The 15,600-nt window shown below is 46.4% G+C and overlaps 1 protein-coding gene across 1 annotated transcript in view; it reads left to right on the top strand.

Annotated features, from left to right (window-relative positions):
* The first annotated feature begins 3,632 nt into the window (after positions 1–3,632).
* Positions 3,633–15,600, top strand: part of TACR1 (tachykinin receptor 1) — a 65,017-nt gene continuing 53,049 nt past the window's right edge. The window contains exon 1 of the mRNA XM_060787137.2: positions 3,633–6,234. Within this exon, the coding sequence (XP_060643120.2) occupies positions 5,813–6,234 (422 nt within the window). The 5' untranslated portion in view covers positions 3,633–5,812. The remainder of the gene's footprint in view (positions 6,235–15,600) is intronic.

Genomic DNA, 15,600 nt, shown 5'->3' with positions numbered 1-15,600 from the left:
ATCTGCAACCTTTCGGTAAGCAGCCCAGCGGTTAAACTCATTGTGCCACCAGGGGCTCCAGTAGTAGTAGTAGTAGAAGTAGTAGTAATGACTACTAGTAATAATAAGATTACTATGACTACTAATAATCTGGGTGGGGATCCTAGAGTTGGAAGGGACTCTCAAAGGATGTTTAGTCTAGCCCCATTCTGCCCAAAAGGAAGGCACATTCAAAGCTTTCCCAACAGGTGGACATCATTATCATCATCAGTATCTACTGTATTTTACTTATGTAGTAGCAATAATAATAATAATAATAATAATAATAATAATAATAATAAATAAATAATCTGGGTTGGGATCCGAGGCATATCATAGATCTGCAGGATCTTAGACTTGGAAGGGACCCCCAAAGGACATCTAGTCCAAGAAGGAAGGCATCATTAAAGCTTTTGCAACAGGTTGCCATTATCATCATCAGAAGGAAGGCATCATTAAAGCTTTTGCAACATTGCCATTATCATCATCATCATCACCACCACCAGTATTTATTGTACTTTACTTATCTATATAAATAAAAATGTAATGTTAGTTTGTGGGATTAACAGAACTCAAAAACCACTGGACGAATTGACACCAAATTTGGACGCAAGACACCTAACAACCCAATGTATGTCCTTCACTCAAAAAAATGGATTTTGTCATTTGGGATTCGTAGTTGCTGGGATGTATAGTTCGCCTACAATCAAAGAACATTCTGAACCCCACCAACAATGGAATTGAACCAAACGTGACACACAGAACACCCATGACCAACATAAAACACTAGAAGGGTTTGGTGGGCATTGACCTTGAGTATGGGAGATGTAGTTCACCTACATGCAGAGAGCACTGTGGACTCAAACCATGATGGATCTTGACCAAACTTGGCACGGATATTCCATATGCCCAAATATGAGCACAGATGGGAGTTTGGGAGAAATAGACCTTGACATTTGGGAGTTGTAGTTACTGGGATTTATAGTTCACCTACAATCACAGAGCATTCTGAACCCCACCAACGATAGAATTGGGCCAAACCTCCCACACATAACCTTCATGTGGACCACAGCAACGTGTGGCAAGGGACGGCTAGTGTTGTAATAACAATGTTTGAAGCAAGTGTGGATGTTGCAGTGAGCAAGCTTGAATAGCATTGAGTAGCCATAAAGCTGCAAACTCAATTAAGTGAGGGTATTTGCATAGAGGTAGCCTGGCCTCTGTTGCCTGGGGGCACCCTCTGTTTGGGAAGTGTTAGCTGGCTCTTGACTGTTTACTATATGGAGACTTCCTGTATCTGGATGGTGTTCCTTATTTACTGTCTTGATTCTGGAGTTATTAAATACTGGTTACCAGATTGTGTTTATTTTCATGGCTTTCTCCTTTCTGTTGAAATTGTCCAAGTGCTTCTTGTGGATTTCAGTGGCTTCTGTGAGTAGTCTGACATGGTGGTTGTGAGAGTGGTCCAGCATTTCTGTGTTCTCATATAATCGGCTTCATCAAGGTTGGTTCATCAGGTGCTTAGTGAGCTTTAATAAAGTTCATTGAAATGAACTTAACCTGACTTCTCAGGTTGAATCAGTCTGAAGTGCCTTTTGTGTTCTTTGATGCTACTGTGTTTGGGGGTCCCTGTGGAGACTTTGTATTCACAGCTGCACGGTATGCGGTATCACTCATATTGTTTTATTATTCTATTATAATACATTATTTTCATTACTATTAGGAGTATTAAATAATAATTGTGCTCCCTTTTTGCCTCTGTCTGGGTTTTTATTTATGTATTTATCGTGTCAGGAGCAAACCTAACAGTTGTATTGCATTTTATAACAAACAAACAAACAAAACACAAAGTTTGCAAGCTTGGTAGTTGATTAAATGTCCTTTGACCAGTAGCTGGCCACTTGGAGTGCCTCTGGTATTACTATAAGAAGGTCCTCCATTGTGCATGTGGCAGGGCTCAGGTTGCATCGCAGCAGATGGTCAGTGCTCTTCTCCCCACTCGCATGTGGTGGATTCTACTTTGTGGCCCCATTTCTTAAGGTTGGCTCTGCATCTTGTGGTGCCAGAGCGCAGTCTGTTCAGCGCCTTCCAAGTCGCCCAGTTTTCTGTGTGCCCAGGGGGGAGTCTCTCATTTGGTATCAGCCATTGATTGAGGTTCTGGGTTTGAGCCTGCCACTTTTGGACTCTCGCTTGCTGAGGTGTTCCAGAGAGTGTCTCTGTAGATCTTAGAAAACTATTTCTTGATTTAAGTCGTTGACGTGCTGGCTGATACCCAAACAAGGGATGAGCTGGAGATGTCACTGCATTGGTCCTTTCATTATTGGCTGCTACTTCCCGGCAGATGTCAGGTGGTGCAATACCGACTAAACAGTGTAACTTCTCCAGTGGTGTAGAGCGCAGACACCCCGTGATAATGCAGCATTAAGAGCCACATCCACTGTTTTAGCGTGGTGAGATATGTTCCACACTGGGCATGCGTACTCAGCAGCAGAGTAGCATAGCGCAAGGGCAGATATCTTCGCTGTGTCTGGTTGTGATCCCCAGGTTGTGCCAGTCAGCTTTCATATGATATTGTTTCTAGCGCCCACCTTTTGCTTGATATTCAGGCAGACAACGTGGCCGGCCCAGTGGAGTTGATGGCAGAGGACCATCACTTCAATGCTGGTGGTCTTTGCTTCTTCCAGCACGCTGACATTTGTCCGCCTGTCTTCCCAAGAGCTTTGCAGGATTTTCCAGAGGCAGCGCTGATGGAATCGTTCCAGGAGTTGCATGTGACGTCTGTAGACAGTCCACGTTTCGCAGGTGTATAGCAGGGCTGGGAAGACAATAGCTTTATAAACAAGCACCTTGGTATCCCTACGAATATCCCAGTCCTCAAACACTCTCTGCTTCATTCGGAAAAATGCTGCACTCGCAGAGCTCAGACGATGTTGTATTTAGGTGTCGATGTTGACTTTGATGGAGAGGTGGCTGCCAAGGGAGAGGAAATGGTCCACATTTTCTAATGTTACACCATTAAGCTGTATCTCTGGCATTGGAGAGGGGTTGGCTGGTGATTGTTGGAAGAGCACTTTAGTTTTCTCGATGTTCAATGACAGGCCGAGCTTCTCGTAAGCTTCTGCAAAGGTGTTTAGAGTGGCTTGTAGATCTTCTTCTGAATCCGCACAGACGACGTTGTCATCAGCATAACAGATGTTGTTGGCTAAACCTGCCCAGCTCCTTAAGCCGCTCCTCATAGGGCTTGTTCTCCAGACCCTTGATCATTTGAGTCGCCCTCCTCTGGACACATTCCAGCTTGTCAATATCTCTCTTGAATTGTGGTGCCCAGAATTGGACACAATATTCCAGGTGTGGTCTAACCAAGGCGGAATAGAGGGGTAGCATGACTTCCCTAGTCCTTCTATATTCTTCCTCTTCCTGTGAGTGTCCCCCTCATTCCAGAGAGGAAGGAGACTCTGTTCCCTTGCTGGGAGGGGAGGCTTGACCGAAGGAAGGGCCGGGAGGGTCCTCGGGAGGTCACTTAGGGGGTCCCCGGGCGCGTGCCCCGGCTCCTGAAGGCGTGTGCACGTGCCACCTCCTCCCACAAGCCCCGCCCCTCGGGGTCCCTCCTGCGTGACGTGTGCTGCCGAGGCGAGAACATCAAACCCGCCGCGTGGCGCCGCAGCCTCGGCATTTCGGGCGGAGAGGCAGACCGGGCGGGAGCAGAAGGACGGAAGGAAGGAAGGAAGCCCCGTTAGGTTTGGGGAGGAAGAAGAAGGAGAAGAAGAAGCCCAGGAGTGGGAGGCACTCCCTCCCTCCGCGGGCTCTTCATCCCCACGCGTGTCTCCCGTGGGAAGCCCTGGGTGCCGGCTCCACGCGAGGGGACCCCTTCCCAAAGTCTCTCTCCTTCTCTCTCGTGGCCGTTCCTCCCTCCACCAAGTCCCTTTGGAGTGGCGGGAGAGGAGCAGCCCACCGACTCACCCCACGCGGGCTTGGTGGGGCCTCTCTTCCCACCGCGCCCCTTTTTGGGGAGAGAAGAGGAGGAGGAGGAGGAGGGAGACGAGGGAGGAAGGGGCAGCCCTCGACTCCAAAGGGGGGGCACCTCTCTCCCAACCCACGGCAAGCCCCTCGTGTTCTGGAAGAAGGAGAAGAGGACCCCCTCCTCACTGCACCGTTCCCCAAAACCCACGGCAAGACCCTCTTCTACTGGAAGATGGAATTGGAGGAGAGGGTTCTGCCCCACTAAGGTTTCAGCTGGAGGAGTCTCACCACAGCCTCTTGGCCCAAAGCTCATCAGAAGTTCAACACTGTATTGGAAGAAGGAAGTGGAGGAGAAGAGAACCCAGCTCTTCTCTCTTTGGTTCAGAAGGACTTTGGTGAGAAGAGGAGCCCTCTTCGACTTCGAAGGTTTCTCACCTGGAAGTCCTTGAAGACATCTCTCTCCAACCCCCCTTGCAAGCCCATGCTACTTTGGAAGAAGGAATGAGATGGTTATTCCTGCTTCTTGGCAGGTGGTTGGACTGGATGGTCCATGAGGTCTCTTCCAATTCTGTGATTCTATGAGAGAAGAGGAGAACCATCCTCTGCCCACTTGCACCTGGAGGCCCAGAACATCATCTCTCCCGAAGCCCGTGGAAAGTTCCACATACTGTCAATCCATCTAGGTGGCCAATTGAAACATTCACACCTAGCTCCAACAGGCAAGAGTTCTTTCTCCCAACCTGGACCTTCCACAGAGATATAACCCCCATTTTCCAGTTTCCAACAAACCTCTGAGGATGCTTGCCACAGATGCAGGCGAAACATCAGAAGAGAATGCTCTAGAACATGGCCATACAACCCCAAAAACCTACAACAACCCAAGTTCCGTACTGTTCTGGAAGAAAGCATTCGAGGAGAAGCAAAACCATCCTCTTCTTGTTTGGAAACAATTAGAGGAGAACAGGAGCCATTCGTTACCCCCACCTGGAAACCCTTGAAGGCATCTCTCTCTAAAGCCCATTGCAAGTCTCATTATTTTGGAAGGCGGTAGAGGATCCAGACTTAGAGAAGAAGAGGCCTCATTCTCTGAGGGGAGGCCCACAACCACATCGCTTTCCAATACCCATACTATTCTGGAAGAAGGCACCACCCTCTGCCTCACTTGACTGGAAGCCTTAAAGCCACCTCTCTTGAAAGCTTATTGCAAGCCCATCCTTTTCTGGAGGAAGGACTTGGAGGAGAATAAGAACCAGCCTCCCCTTGTTTTGAAAGGACTTGGAAGAAAAGAAGAACCATTCTTTGCCCAGCTTGTGTCTCACTGGAAGCTATTGAGGCCATCTCTTTCCAAAGCCTATTTCAAGGCCAGATTATACTGGAAGAAGGACTTAGGGGAGAAGAGGAGTCACCTTCTCTTGCTTTGGAAGGAAACAGAGGAGAAGAGGTGCCATCCTTTGCTCCACTTGTGCCCCACTTGGAAGCCACCCATTTCTCCCCCAAGCCCATATTATTCTGGAAAAAGGAATAAGAGGAGAAGAGGTGCCATCCTCTCCTTGTTTAGGAAGGAAGTAGAGGAGAAGAAGAACCCCTCTTTGCCACGCTTGTGACTCACCTGGAAGCCCTTGAGGACATCCCTCTCCTCCAAAGCATATTACACGTTCCATATTATATTGGAAGAAGGAATTTGAGGAGACGAGCTGCCATCCTCTTCTTGTTTAGGAAGGAAATAGAGGAGAAGAGGAACCACGCTTGGAGAAGAAGACTGCCATCCTCTGCCACGCTTGGAAGCCTTTGAAGCCACCTTGTTCCAAAGCCCAGATTATATTGGCTGTAGGTGATGGAGACGTGGCCCGTGGCAACTCCCTCGTCATGGCCCAATGCCTCCTGGCGTGGCAATGGGTCTTCTTCTGGGGCTGGGGAGGAGTGGGACGGCGGCAACCCCTTTGTGCAGCCAGGCTGGCAGGTGGCCCTGTGGGCGCTGGCCTATAGTGTGGTGGTGCTGGTGGCAGTGGTGGGCAACGGGCTGGTGATATGGGTGGTTCTGGCCCACCGGCGAATGCGCACCGTCACCAACTACCTGTTGGTCAACTTGGCTGTTTCTGAGGCTGCCATGGCCGCCCTCAACACCCTGGTCAACTTCACCTATGCTGTCCACAACGACTGGTACTACGGGCGTGTCTACTGTCGCTTCCAGAACTTCTTCCCTGTGGCCTCCGTCTTCTCCAGCATCTACTCCATGACCGCCATCGCCATCGACAGGTGAGCAGCAACACACCTGAGCTGCGTATCATAGCAGAATGTGTGGCTATATTATTATTATTATTATTATTATTATTATTAATATTACAAGATAATATAAGAGATGCCAGTACTACAACTACTATTGTACCTAGGGATTGGGTTGCAGTGGGTCTTCCATGCTGTGTGGCCAATGCGTTCAAGATGCATTCTCTCCTGATGTTTGGCCTGCACCTGTGGCCAGTGACATCTTCAGAAGTTCTGTTGAAAATGAGGCAAGTGGGGTGTAGATATCCCTGTGGAATGATGTCCAGGGTGGGAGAAAGAACTCTTGTCTGTTTGAAGCAAGTGTGGGTGTTGCAGTTAGCAAGCTTGATTGGCATTGAGTAGCCTTGCAGTTGCAGGTTCAGTCATAGAATCATAGTTGGAAGAGACCTCATGGGCCATTCAGTCCAACCCCCTGCCTAGAAGCAGGAATATTGCATTCAAAGCACCCCTGACAGATGGCCATCTAGCCTCTGTTTAAAAGCTTCCAAAGAAGGAGCCTCCACCACATTCCGGGGCAGAGAGTTCCACTGCTGAACGGCTCTCACAATCAGGAAGTTCTTCCTCATGTTCAGATGGAATCTCCTTTCTTGTAGCTTGAAGCCATTGTTCCGCATCCTAGTCTCCAGGATAGCAGAAAACAAGCTTGCTCCCTCCTCCCTGTGGCTTCCTCTCACATATTTATACATGGCTATCATATCTTCTCTCAGCCTTCTCTTCTTCAGTGAGGGTCTCTGCACAGAGGGAGCCTGGCATAGAGGCATCCTCTGTTTGAAAGGAAGAAACCATGAAAATGAACAACATCTGGTTTCCAGTATTAAAAAACAATAGAATAAGGTCAGTAAATAAGGAACACCACTCAGAAACAGGAGGATAGCAAACAATTAAGGGCCAGTTAATACCTGCCAAACAGAGGATTCTTCCAGGCAACAGAGGCCAGGCCACCTTTATGCAGATACCCTCACTGATGGATTGTGCAGCTTCGTGGCTACTCAGTGCTATCCAAGCTTGCTAATTGCAACATTCACACTTGCTTCCAACAGACAAGGGTTCTTCTCCCATCCTGGACATTATTCCACAGGGATATAAACACTCCACTTGCTCCACTTCCAACAGACGTCTGAAGATGCCATTAGCCACAGATGCAGGCAAAACGTCAAGAGAGAATGCTGCTGGAACATGGCCGGACAGCCTGGAAAACACACAGCAGCCCAGTGATCCCAACCACGAAAGCCTTTGACAACGCATACCTAGGAAGGCCCTCAATCCAGAAACAAAGGGTGCGAAACATACCTCTAGAACAGTGTTTCTCAACCTGGGGGTCGAGACCCCTGGGGGGGGGGTCGCGAAGGGTCAGAGGGGTCACCAAAGACCACCAGAAAACACAGTATTTTCTGTTTGTCATGGGGGTCCTGTGTGGGAAGCTTGGCCCAATTCTATCATTGGTGGGGTTCAGAACACTGCTTGATTGTAGGTGAACTATAAATCCCAGCAACTACAACTCCAAATATCAAAGTCTATTTTCACCAAACTCCCCCAGTGTTCATATTTGGGCATATTGCATATCCATGCCAAGTTTGGTCCAGATCCATCATTGTTTGAGCCCACAGTGCTCTCTGGGTGTAGGTGAACTACAACTCCCAAACTCAAGGGCAATGTCCACCAAACTCTTCCAGTATTTTCCGTTGGTCATGGGAGTTCTATGTGCCAAGATTGGTTCAAGTCCATCGTTGGTGGAGTTCATAATGCTCTTTGATTATAGGTGAACTATAAATCCCAGCAACTACAACTCCCAAATGATAAAATCAACCCCCCGCCCAACCCCACTAGTATTCAAATTTGGGCATATGGGGTATTTGTGCCAAATTTGGTCCAGTGAATGAAAATACATCCTGCAGATCATTATTTACATGGCAATTCATAATGTTAGGGTTATGGTTGGGGGTCACCACAACATAAGGAACTGTATTAAGGGGCCGCAGTATTAGGAAGGTTGAGAACCACTGCTCTAAAATCATAGGATAGTGGGAATTGTTTCCAAGGGTCACCAGTCCAACCCGCTTCTTTCTGCCAAGCAGGAGGACACCACCCAAGCCCTCCCAGCAGATGTCCTGCCTGCCTCCGCTTCACCCCTCCATGGAAGGGAGCTCCCCAAACTCCCATGCAGAAGCAAATTCCCTTCTTAAGAAGGTTCATGTGGAATTTCTTTTTTTGCCATTTGAATCTATGGCTCCGTTGTTCCCTACGGCAGGAATGAAGCCTTTCTCCTCCGCAAGAGGGCATCCTTCCATAGCATTTCCACCTGGCTCACCTTTCCTCTTGGCTGCCTTTTCTCCAACCTACCTTCTCATGGTTTCCAGGCCGTAGACCTTTGGGTGGCCCTTCCATTCTGCCCATAATCTTCTTCAATGGCTTTTGCCCAGAATTGGACACAGCGAAGAGATCTGGCCAAAACATGAGAAGACCAAGAGTGGTCACCCTGAGCGAGGAGGGCCTTGAGAAAGGACATATCACCTTCGTTCTTCCTCTCCTGAAGGTCCCGATAGGAATCCCCTCCACCTGGGCGTGGAGAGAGTGAAGCCTGCCTCTGAGCAAGTGCAGAGTTGGGATTCTGGGGGAAGGAGCAGGGCTTGTGTGCCTGGTCTTGTTTGGGAGGCCACCAAAGTCAGTGGAAGGCTGTAAAGTCACCAATGGACTTTGTGGCGTTATGGAATGGCCTTTCTCGAGGCTGAGAGCGATTTGCACTCTGCACTTGCTCAGGGGTGTTCTTCATAGCTTTTGTAAAGAGCATTTCCATTGGATGGAAAGAACACAGGGTTTTTTTGTCGTGTCAGGAGTGACTCCTGGTGTGAGAGAATTGGCCGTCTGCAAGGACGTTGCCCAGGGGACGCCTGGATGTTTTGATGTTTTTATCATCCTTGTGGGAGGCTTCTCTCATGTCCCCGCATGAGGAGCTGGAGCTGATAGAGGGAGCTCATCCGCCTCTCCCCGGATTCGAACCTGTGACCCGTCGGTCTTCAGTCCTGCCTGCACAGGGGTTTAATCCACTGCGCCACCGGGGGCTCCAACACAGGGGTGGTGGGAATGGGATTTTCCCAATGCTAGAAGGGATTTGTACTCTGCACTTTTTCAGGGATTCTTCTCATGCCCTTTAATTCCAGATTTAGAACTATTCCATCAGGTGGAAGGAACACAGGGGTGGAACTGGGATTTTCTCAATGCTAAAAACCATTTGCTCTGCACTTGCTCAGGGGTGCTTTTTATGCCCTTTATTTAGAGCGTTTCCATTGTGTGGAAGGAATATAGGGTGATGAAGATGGGATTTTCCCAATGCTAAAATTGATTTGCATTCTGCACTTGCTGAGGGGTGCTCTTCATACCCATTTCCGTTGGGCGGAAGGAACACAGGGGTGGTAGAAATGGGATTTTCCCAATGCTAAAAGGGACTTTCACTCTGCGCTTGCTCAGGGGTGCTCTCCACTCCCCTTATTCCTGGCACAGGAGTCGGTCCCACAGCATTGACTCCAGTGCAGACAAACCATCCACTGTGCCACTCAGCTCTTTTTGCGCACCTGTTCCTTTGTTCTGGGCCTCAGGCTGCATTCTGCTCCAGGTTTGGGTTCAGCTCAGTTTAGGCCAGTGTTTCTCAACCTTCCTAATGCCGCGACCCCTTAATGTTATGTTCCTCATGTTATGGTGACCCCCAACCATAAAATTATTATTTTTTTGCTACTTCATAGCTGTCATTTTGCTACTGTTATGAATTGTAATGTAAATATCTGATATGCAGGATGTGCTGTCGCATGCTGGGCCTGTGCATAAGACTGTAGACAGGACATAAATTCTGTGTGCCCAACGGGACGCCAGGGCTGCCTCAGATTAAAGGCCTTTGGATTTCCTTAAAACACAGTCTCTAGAATACTTAAAGGTTCAACAAAGTTCTTTATTAATGAAGACAAACCAATACTTTAAGGCTTTCTTAACAGTCTATTGGCTCTTTCAATCTTGTCCACAGGGAACAGGCACTATCTTCATGACTGGTATTTTAACTAATGGGGAAATCCTTAACTTCTAATCTGGGCAGTCTGTCTTTGCCTCTGTTGGCGTGGAGCCCCTGCACCCAGTACCAACTGCGTCTGGCTTCCACGAGTGACCCTTACCAAGCAGAGCTTTGTAGACTTCCAGGGAAAAAAGAGTTCAGGTTTCGGTAATGGCTGCCTGAAGTCCCTCAGCAAAGGAGCTGTAAGACTGTATGATCCTTGGCCAAGCTGTGGGGCTGTATCTCCCGGCCAAGCTGTAGAAGATGGAGCTTTCTACATGAGCTCTTGGTATTATGTCCTGCATGGAAAGCTGCTCTGTGTGGACTGAACCAAAAAAGCTCCTATTCCTTCCAAAAACCCAAAAAGGGGGCGGGACCAGGGAACCTAACTATAATTGACAGGTGGCTTTCCCTATGATTGCAGCCAAAGGAAGTCACCCATCTGCAGTCCCTGAAACTTAGGACTATAATAAACAATAAATGCAAAGCAAACAAAATTGGAGCTCCTGGTACAGCTGTACCTGCACACAGGATGTATTTTTATTCACTGGAACACATTTGGCACAAATACTGAATATTGGTGAGGTTGGGAGGGGGAGGTTGATTTTGTCATTTGGGAGTTATAGTTGCTGGGATTTATAGTTCACCTACAATCAAAGAGCATTCTGAACTCCACCAATGATGGAACTGAACCAAACTTGTTAGAAGCAAATTGAGGGTACACTTATAATGTACTAGCTGTCCCCTGCCATGCGTTGCTGTGGCCCAGTCTGTTGATCTGTAAAATAAAGTAATGAGAAAGTGTTGGTTTCTAATCTATGTAATTTCTCTATCCTTGTGGGTAAACAGTATTTCTGGTTTTCTTTGTCAGTGTTGATGTGGAGATTGTCTGGTTTGCCTTCTCTGGAACATGCAACATATCATTGTCCTTCTTTAGGGGTCCCTTTCAAATCTATGGTACTATATCTCTCTCTGTGTGAATCATATCTATCTATATCTATGGCTGGATGGCTCTTTGTCAGGAGGACTTTGATTACGTTTTCTTGCCCTGATGAAGGGAGTTGGATGGCCTTAAGTATTTTCTGTTGGTCATGGGGGTTCTGTGTGGGAAGTTTGCCCTGATTCTGTCGTTTGTGGGGTTCAGAATACTCTTTGATTGTAGGTGAACTGTGAATCCCAGTGACTACAACTCCCAAATGTCAAGGTCTATTTCCCCCAAACTCCATCTGTGTTCATATTTTTGCATATTGAGTGCTTGTGTCACGTTTGGTCCAGATCCATCATTGTTTGAGTCCACAGTGCTCTCAGGATGTAGGTGAACTACAATTCCCAAACTGAAGGTCAATGCCCACCAAATCCTTCCATTATTTTCTGTTGGTCATGGGAGTTCTGTGTGCCAAGTTTGGTTCAATTCCATTGTTGATGGAGCTCAGAATGCTCTTTGATTGTAGGTGACCTATAAATCCCAGCAACTATAACTCCCAAATGACAAAATCATAATTTTTGAGTGATGGCCACTCCTTGTGTTGTGAGACATTTTGTTGCTAAATTAGGTGTGATTTCATTCATTGGTTCTTTTGTTTTTAAGGTACTCATTATGCACAGAACATTTATATATATATAGATTTAAAACCACAAAGTTGAAAACTTGGCATGATGATAAATGCCCTTTGACCAGAAGCTGGCCACTTGGAGTACCTCTGGTGTGACTGTGAGAAGGTCCTCCATTGTGCATGTGGCAAGACTCGGGCTGAATTGTAATCGGTAGTCTGTGGTTTGCTCTCCTCTGCACTTGCATGTCGTGGAGTCCACTCTGTGGCCCCATTTCTTAAGATTGTCTCTGCACCTCGTAGTGCCAGAGGACAGTCTGTTCAATGTCTTCACTGGGACTGTGGCACAGCTATCTGAGTGTCATCTGCATTAAGATTACTTCTGACCATAAGGTCATGACTTCGAAGCCAGCCCAGGTTGGAGTGAGCTTCTGACCAGTTGTGTAGCTTGTTGTCGACCTTTGCAACCCAAAAGACAGTTGCATCTGTGAAGTAAGAAAATTAGGTACCACCTATGTGTGGGGAGACTAATTTAACTAATTTACGAGGCCATTAAAAAGACTCCAGCAAAGCACTCCAGCAAAAGCATGCGGGGAATGCGGATATACTCGAGTATAAGCCTAGTATATACTCGAGTATAAGCCTAGTTTTTCAGCCCCCATTTTAGGCTGAAAAGGTTCCTCTCGGCTTATACTCGAATCAAGGCTATTTATTATTTTACCGTGTTATTAGTATTATTTTTATTACATTTATTATTTTACTCTATTTATTATTATGATTATTGTTATTACATTTTCATTATTTTACTGTACTATTATTTTATTGCATTTATTATTTTACTCTATTATTATATTTATTGTTTTACTCTAGTATTACATTTATTATTTTACCCTCTTTATTATTATTGGAAGGATACGTATGCACATTTACATTGAAGAAGGTTAGAATTATGGTTTAATCAGAGTTGGACAGTCTTATCTTAAATTACAGTTTTATGTAAATACTCAAATACATTTAACCTACTAATGATTACCAGTAGCAGCTCCATTTCTCACCCTCAGCTTATACTCGAGTCAATAAGTTTTCCCAGTTTTTTTGGTGATAAAATTAGCTGCCTCGACTGATATTTGGGTTGGCTTATACTCGAGTATATATGGTACTTCATCAGTGTTGCAGATGGACGATGAAAGCGACAGCTCCCCTGGCGGCCAGAAAAGTTCAATAGCCTCTGACTGTTTGTCTATATCTGTTGTGTGACTTTGGCATTGAATGTTTGCCATATATGTGTACATTGTAATTCGCCCTGAGTCCCCTGTGGGGTGACAAGGACGGAATATAAATACTGTAAATACCCTGTCTTCTGTATGCCCCAGGAGGGACTCTCTCATTCGTTCTCAGCCACTGACTGAGGTTTCAGGTTCTAGCCTGCCACTTTTGGACTCTTGCTTTCTGATGTGTTCCTGCAAGTATCTCTGTTTATCTTAGGAAGCTGTGTCTTGATTTTATGGTGTTAGCATGCTGGCTGAGATTCAAACAGGGGATGGGCCAAAGATGTCACTGCCTTGATCCTTTCATTATTGGCTGCTACTTCCTGGTGGATGTCAGGTGGTGCAATACCATCTAAGCCAGGGGTCCACAAACTTTTGAAACAGAGGACCAGGTCACAGTCCCTCAAACTGTTGGAGGGCCGGATTATAATTTGAAAAAAAAAAAAAACCAAATCAAACAAATGCTTAACTTGTCTACAATGGACAGGCAACTTGCTTGGAGAACTATTTTTTTCCTTTACGAGGAAAACACTTTTTGACCCCTCCTTGGGCAATCTGCCTTCTAGACTTTGCTAGTGTGGGCTCTACTCCTGGCTCCAAAATGCTTCTTGGGTACCTGAGTAGACCTACCAGCCAAGGCCCTGAAGAATTTCCAGCTGGAGTCCTTAGGATTTTTCCCACAAAAGTTGTAGGTCCGTTTCTCTAACCCCAACAAAGGTTGTGCTGTAAAGCTGTTCTCTTAAATTTTTTAGAGACTGTTCTTAAAGCTGTGAGGCTGTAAATTCCCCAGCCAGAGCTTTTGGGATTGTTTCCCCCCTGGATTTTTTAAGAAACGAAGCTTCTCTACAGGTAGAAAACTTTCACGTCCTGTAGCTGAGCTTCCAACTGTAAGACTGAACTAAAATGGTTCCCTTTCCCTCCTGAACCTGGAAAAAGGGGCGGAACTAAAACTTAACGATGATGGACAGTGTTCTGTCGTGCACTGGGTCTGAACAAACTGTCTTTATTCAATAGGACGTATACTTTAAACCCAATGGGAAGCCAGGGTGCCTCAAAGAGAGATTCTTAGGGATTTCCTGAAGTGATGGTCTTTAGAGTCTTTAATGGTACAACAAAGTCTTTATTAAGGAACAAATAGCAAGTCTTCAAACAACACTTCAAGGCTTTCTTATTCTAGTCTTTAAGAGACTGGCACTGACTTGGATTAACTGTACTTTCTCAGCATGAGGAAGAACCCTTTATAAGCTCTCCCAGGCTGTCTATCATCTGGGCCTCGCTGGTCTGGGTCTTACTATCGATCCCAAATGCGTCTGGACATCGAGTAAACCTACCAGCCAAGGCTTGAAGACATTTCATCTGGAATTCCGTGGTTCTGTAATGCTGGCCTGTGGGAACTTCAGAGCTGTTTTCCCCTCTGGTGCTGTGAGGCTGAGAGCTCTCAGCCAGAGCCTTTGGGATCTTTTCCTTCTGTTTCTATTTCCCTGAATGATCACCGGATGGTCCCCGGATGATCTTGAGGAATGAAGCTTTTCCTACGGGACAAGCTGATCTGCATCCTATAGACTAGCTTCCTTGTGTGTGACTGACTGAAAATGGCTCCCTTCCCTTCTCAAAACCCAAAAGGGGGCAGAACTAAGGAACCTAATGATGATGGACAGGTGGCCTGCCCTATAACTGCAAACTTTAACAGGAAGCCACCCTTTTGCAGAATCCAAGCCTTGGGCTGCAAACAAACACTTAATACAGTGGTTCTCAACCTTCCTAATGCCATGACCCTTTAATCCAGTTCCTCATGTTCTGGTGACCCCCAACCATAACATGATTTTCGTTGCTACTTCATAACTGTAATTTTGCTACTATTATGAATAGTAATGCAAATATCTCATTTGCATACTGTATTTTCATTTGCAGAATGTATTTGCAGAATGGACCAAATTTGGCACAAATGCACAATATGCCCAAATCTGAATACTGGTGGAGTTTGGGGAAAATAGACCTTGAAATTTGGGGGTTGTAGTTGCTGGGATTTAGAGATCACCTACGATCATAAGAGCATTCCGAACTCCACCAATGGCAGAACTGAAACTTGGCACACAGAACTCCCATGACTAACAGAAAATACTGGAAGGGTTTGGTGGGCATGGACCTTGAGTTTTGGAGTTGTAGTTCACCTAAATCCAGAGAGCACTGTGGACTCAAACAATGATAGATCTGGACCAGACTTGGCATGGATACTCAATATGCCCAAATGTGAAAACTGGTGGAGTTTGGGGGAAATAGACTTTGACATTTGGGAGTTGTAGTTGCTGGGATTTACAGTTCACATACAATCAAAGAGCATTCTGAACCCCACCAATGATAGAATTGGGCCAAACTTCCCACACAGAAACCTCATGACCAACAGAAAATACTGTGTTTTCTGGTGGTCTTTGGCGACCCCTCTGACACCCCCTTGGGACCCCCTGAGGGGTCCCGACCCCCAGGT

The sequence above is a fragment of the Anolis sagrei genome, chromosome 7 (assembly GCF_037176765.1).
Source record: "Anolis sagrei isolate rAnoSag1 chromosome 7, rAnoSag1.mat, whole genome shotgun sequence".
Classification (NCBI taxonomy): domain Eukaryota; kingdom Metazoa; phylum Chordata; class Lepidosauria; order Squamata; family Dactyloidae; genus Anolis; species Anolis sagrei.
This window is presented reverse-complemented; position numbering and strand designations above follow the sequence as displayed.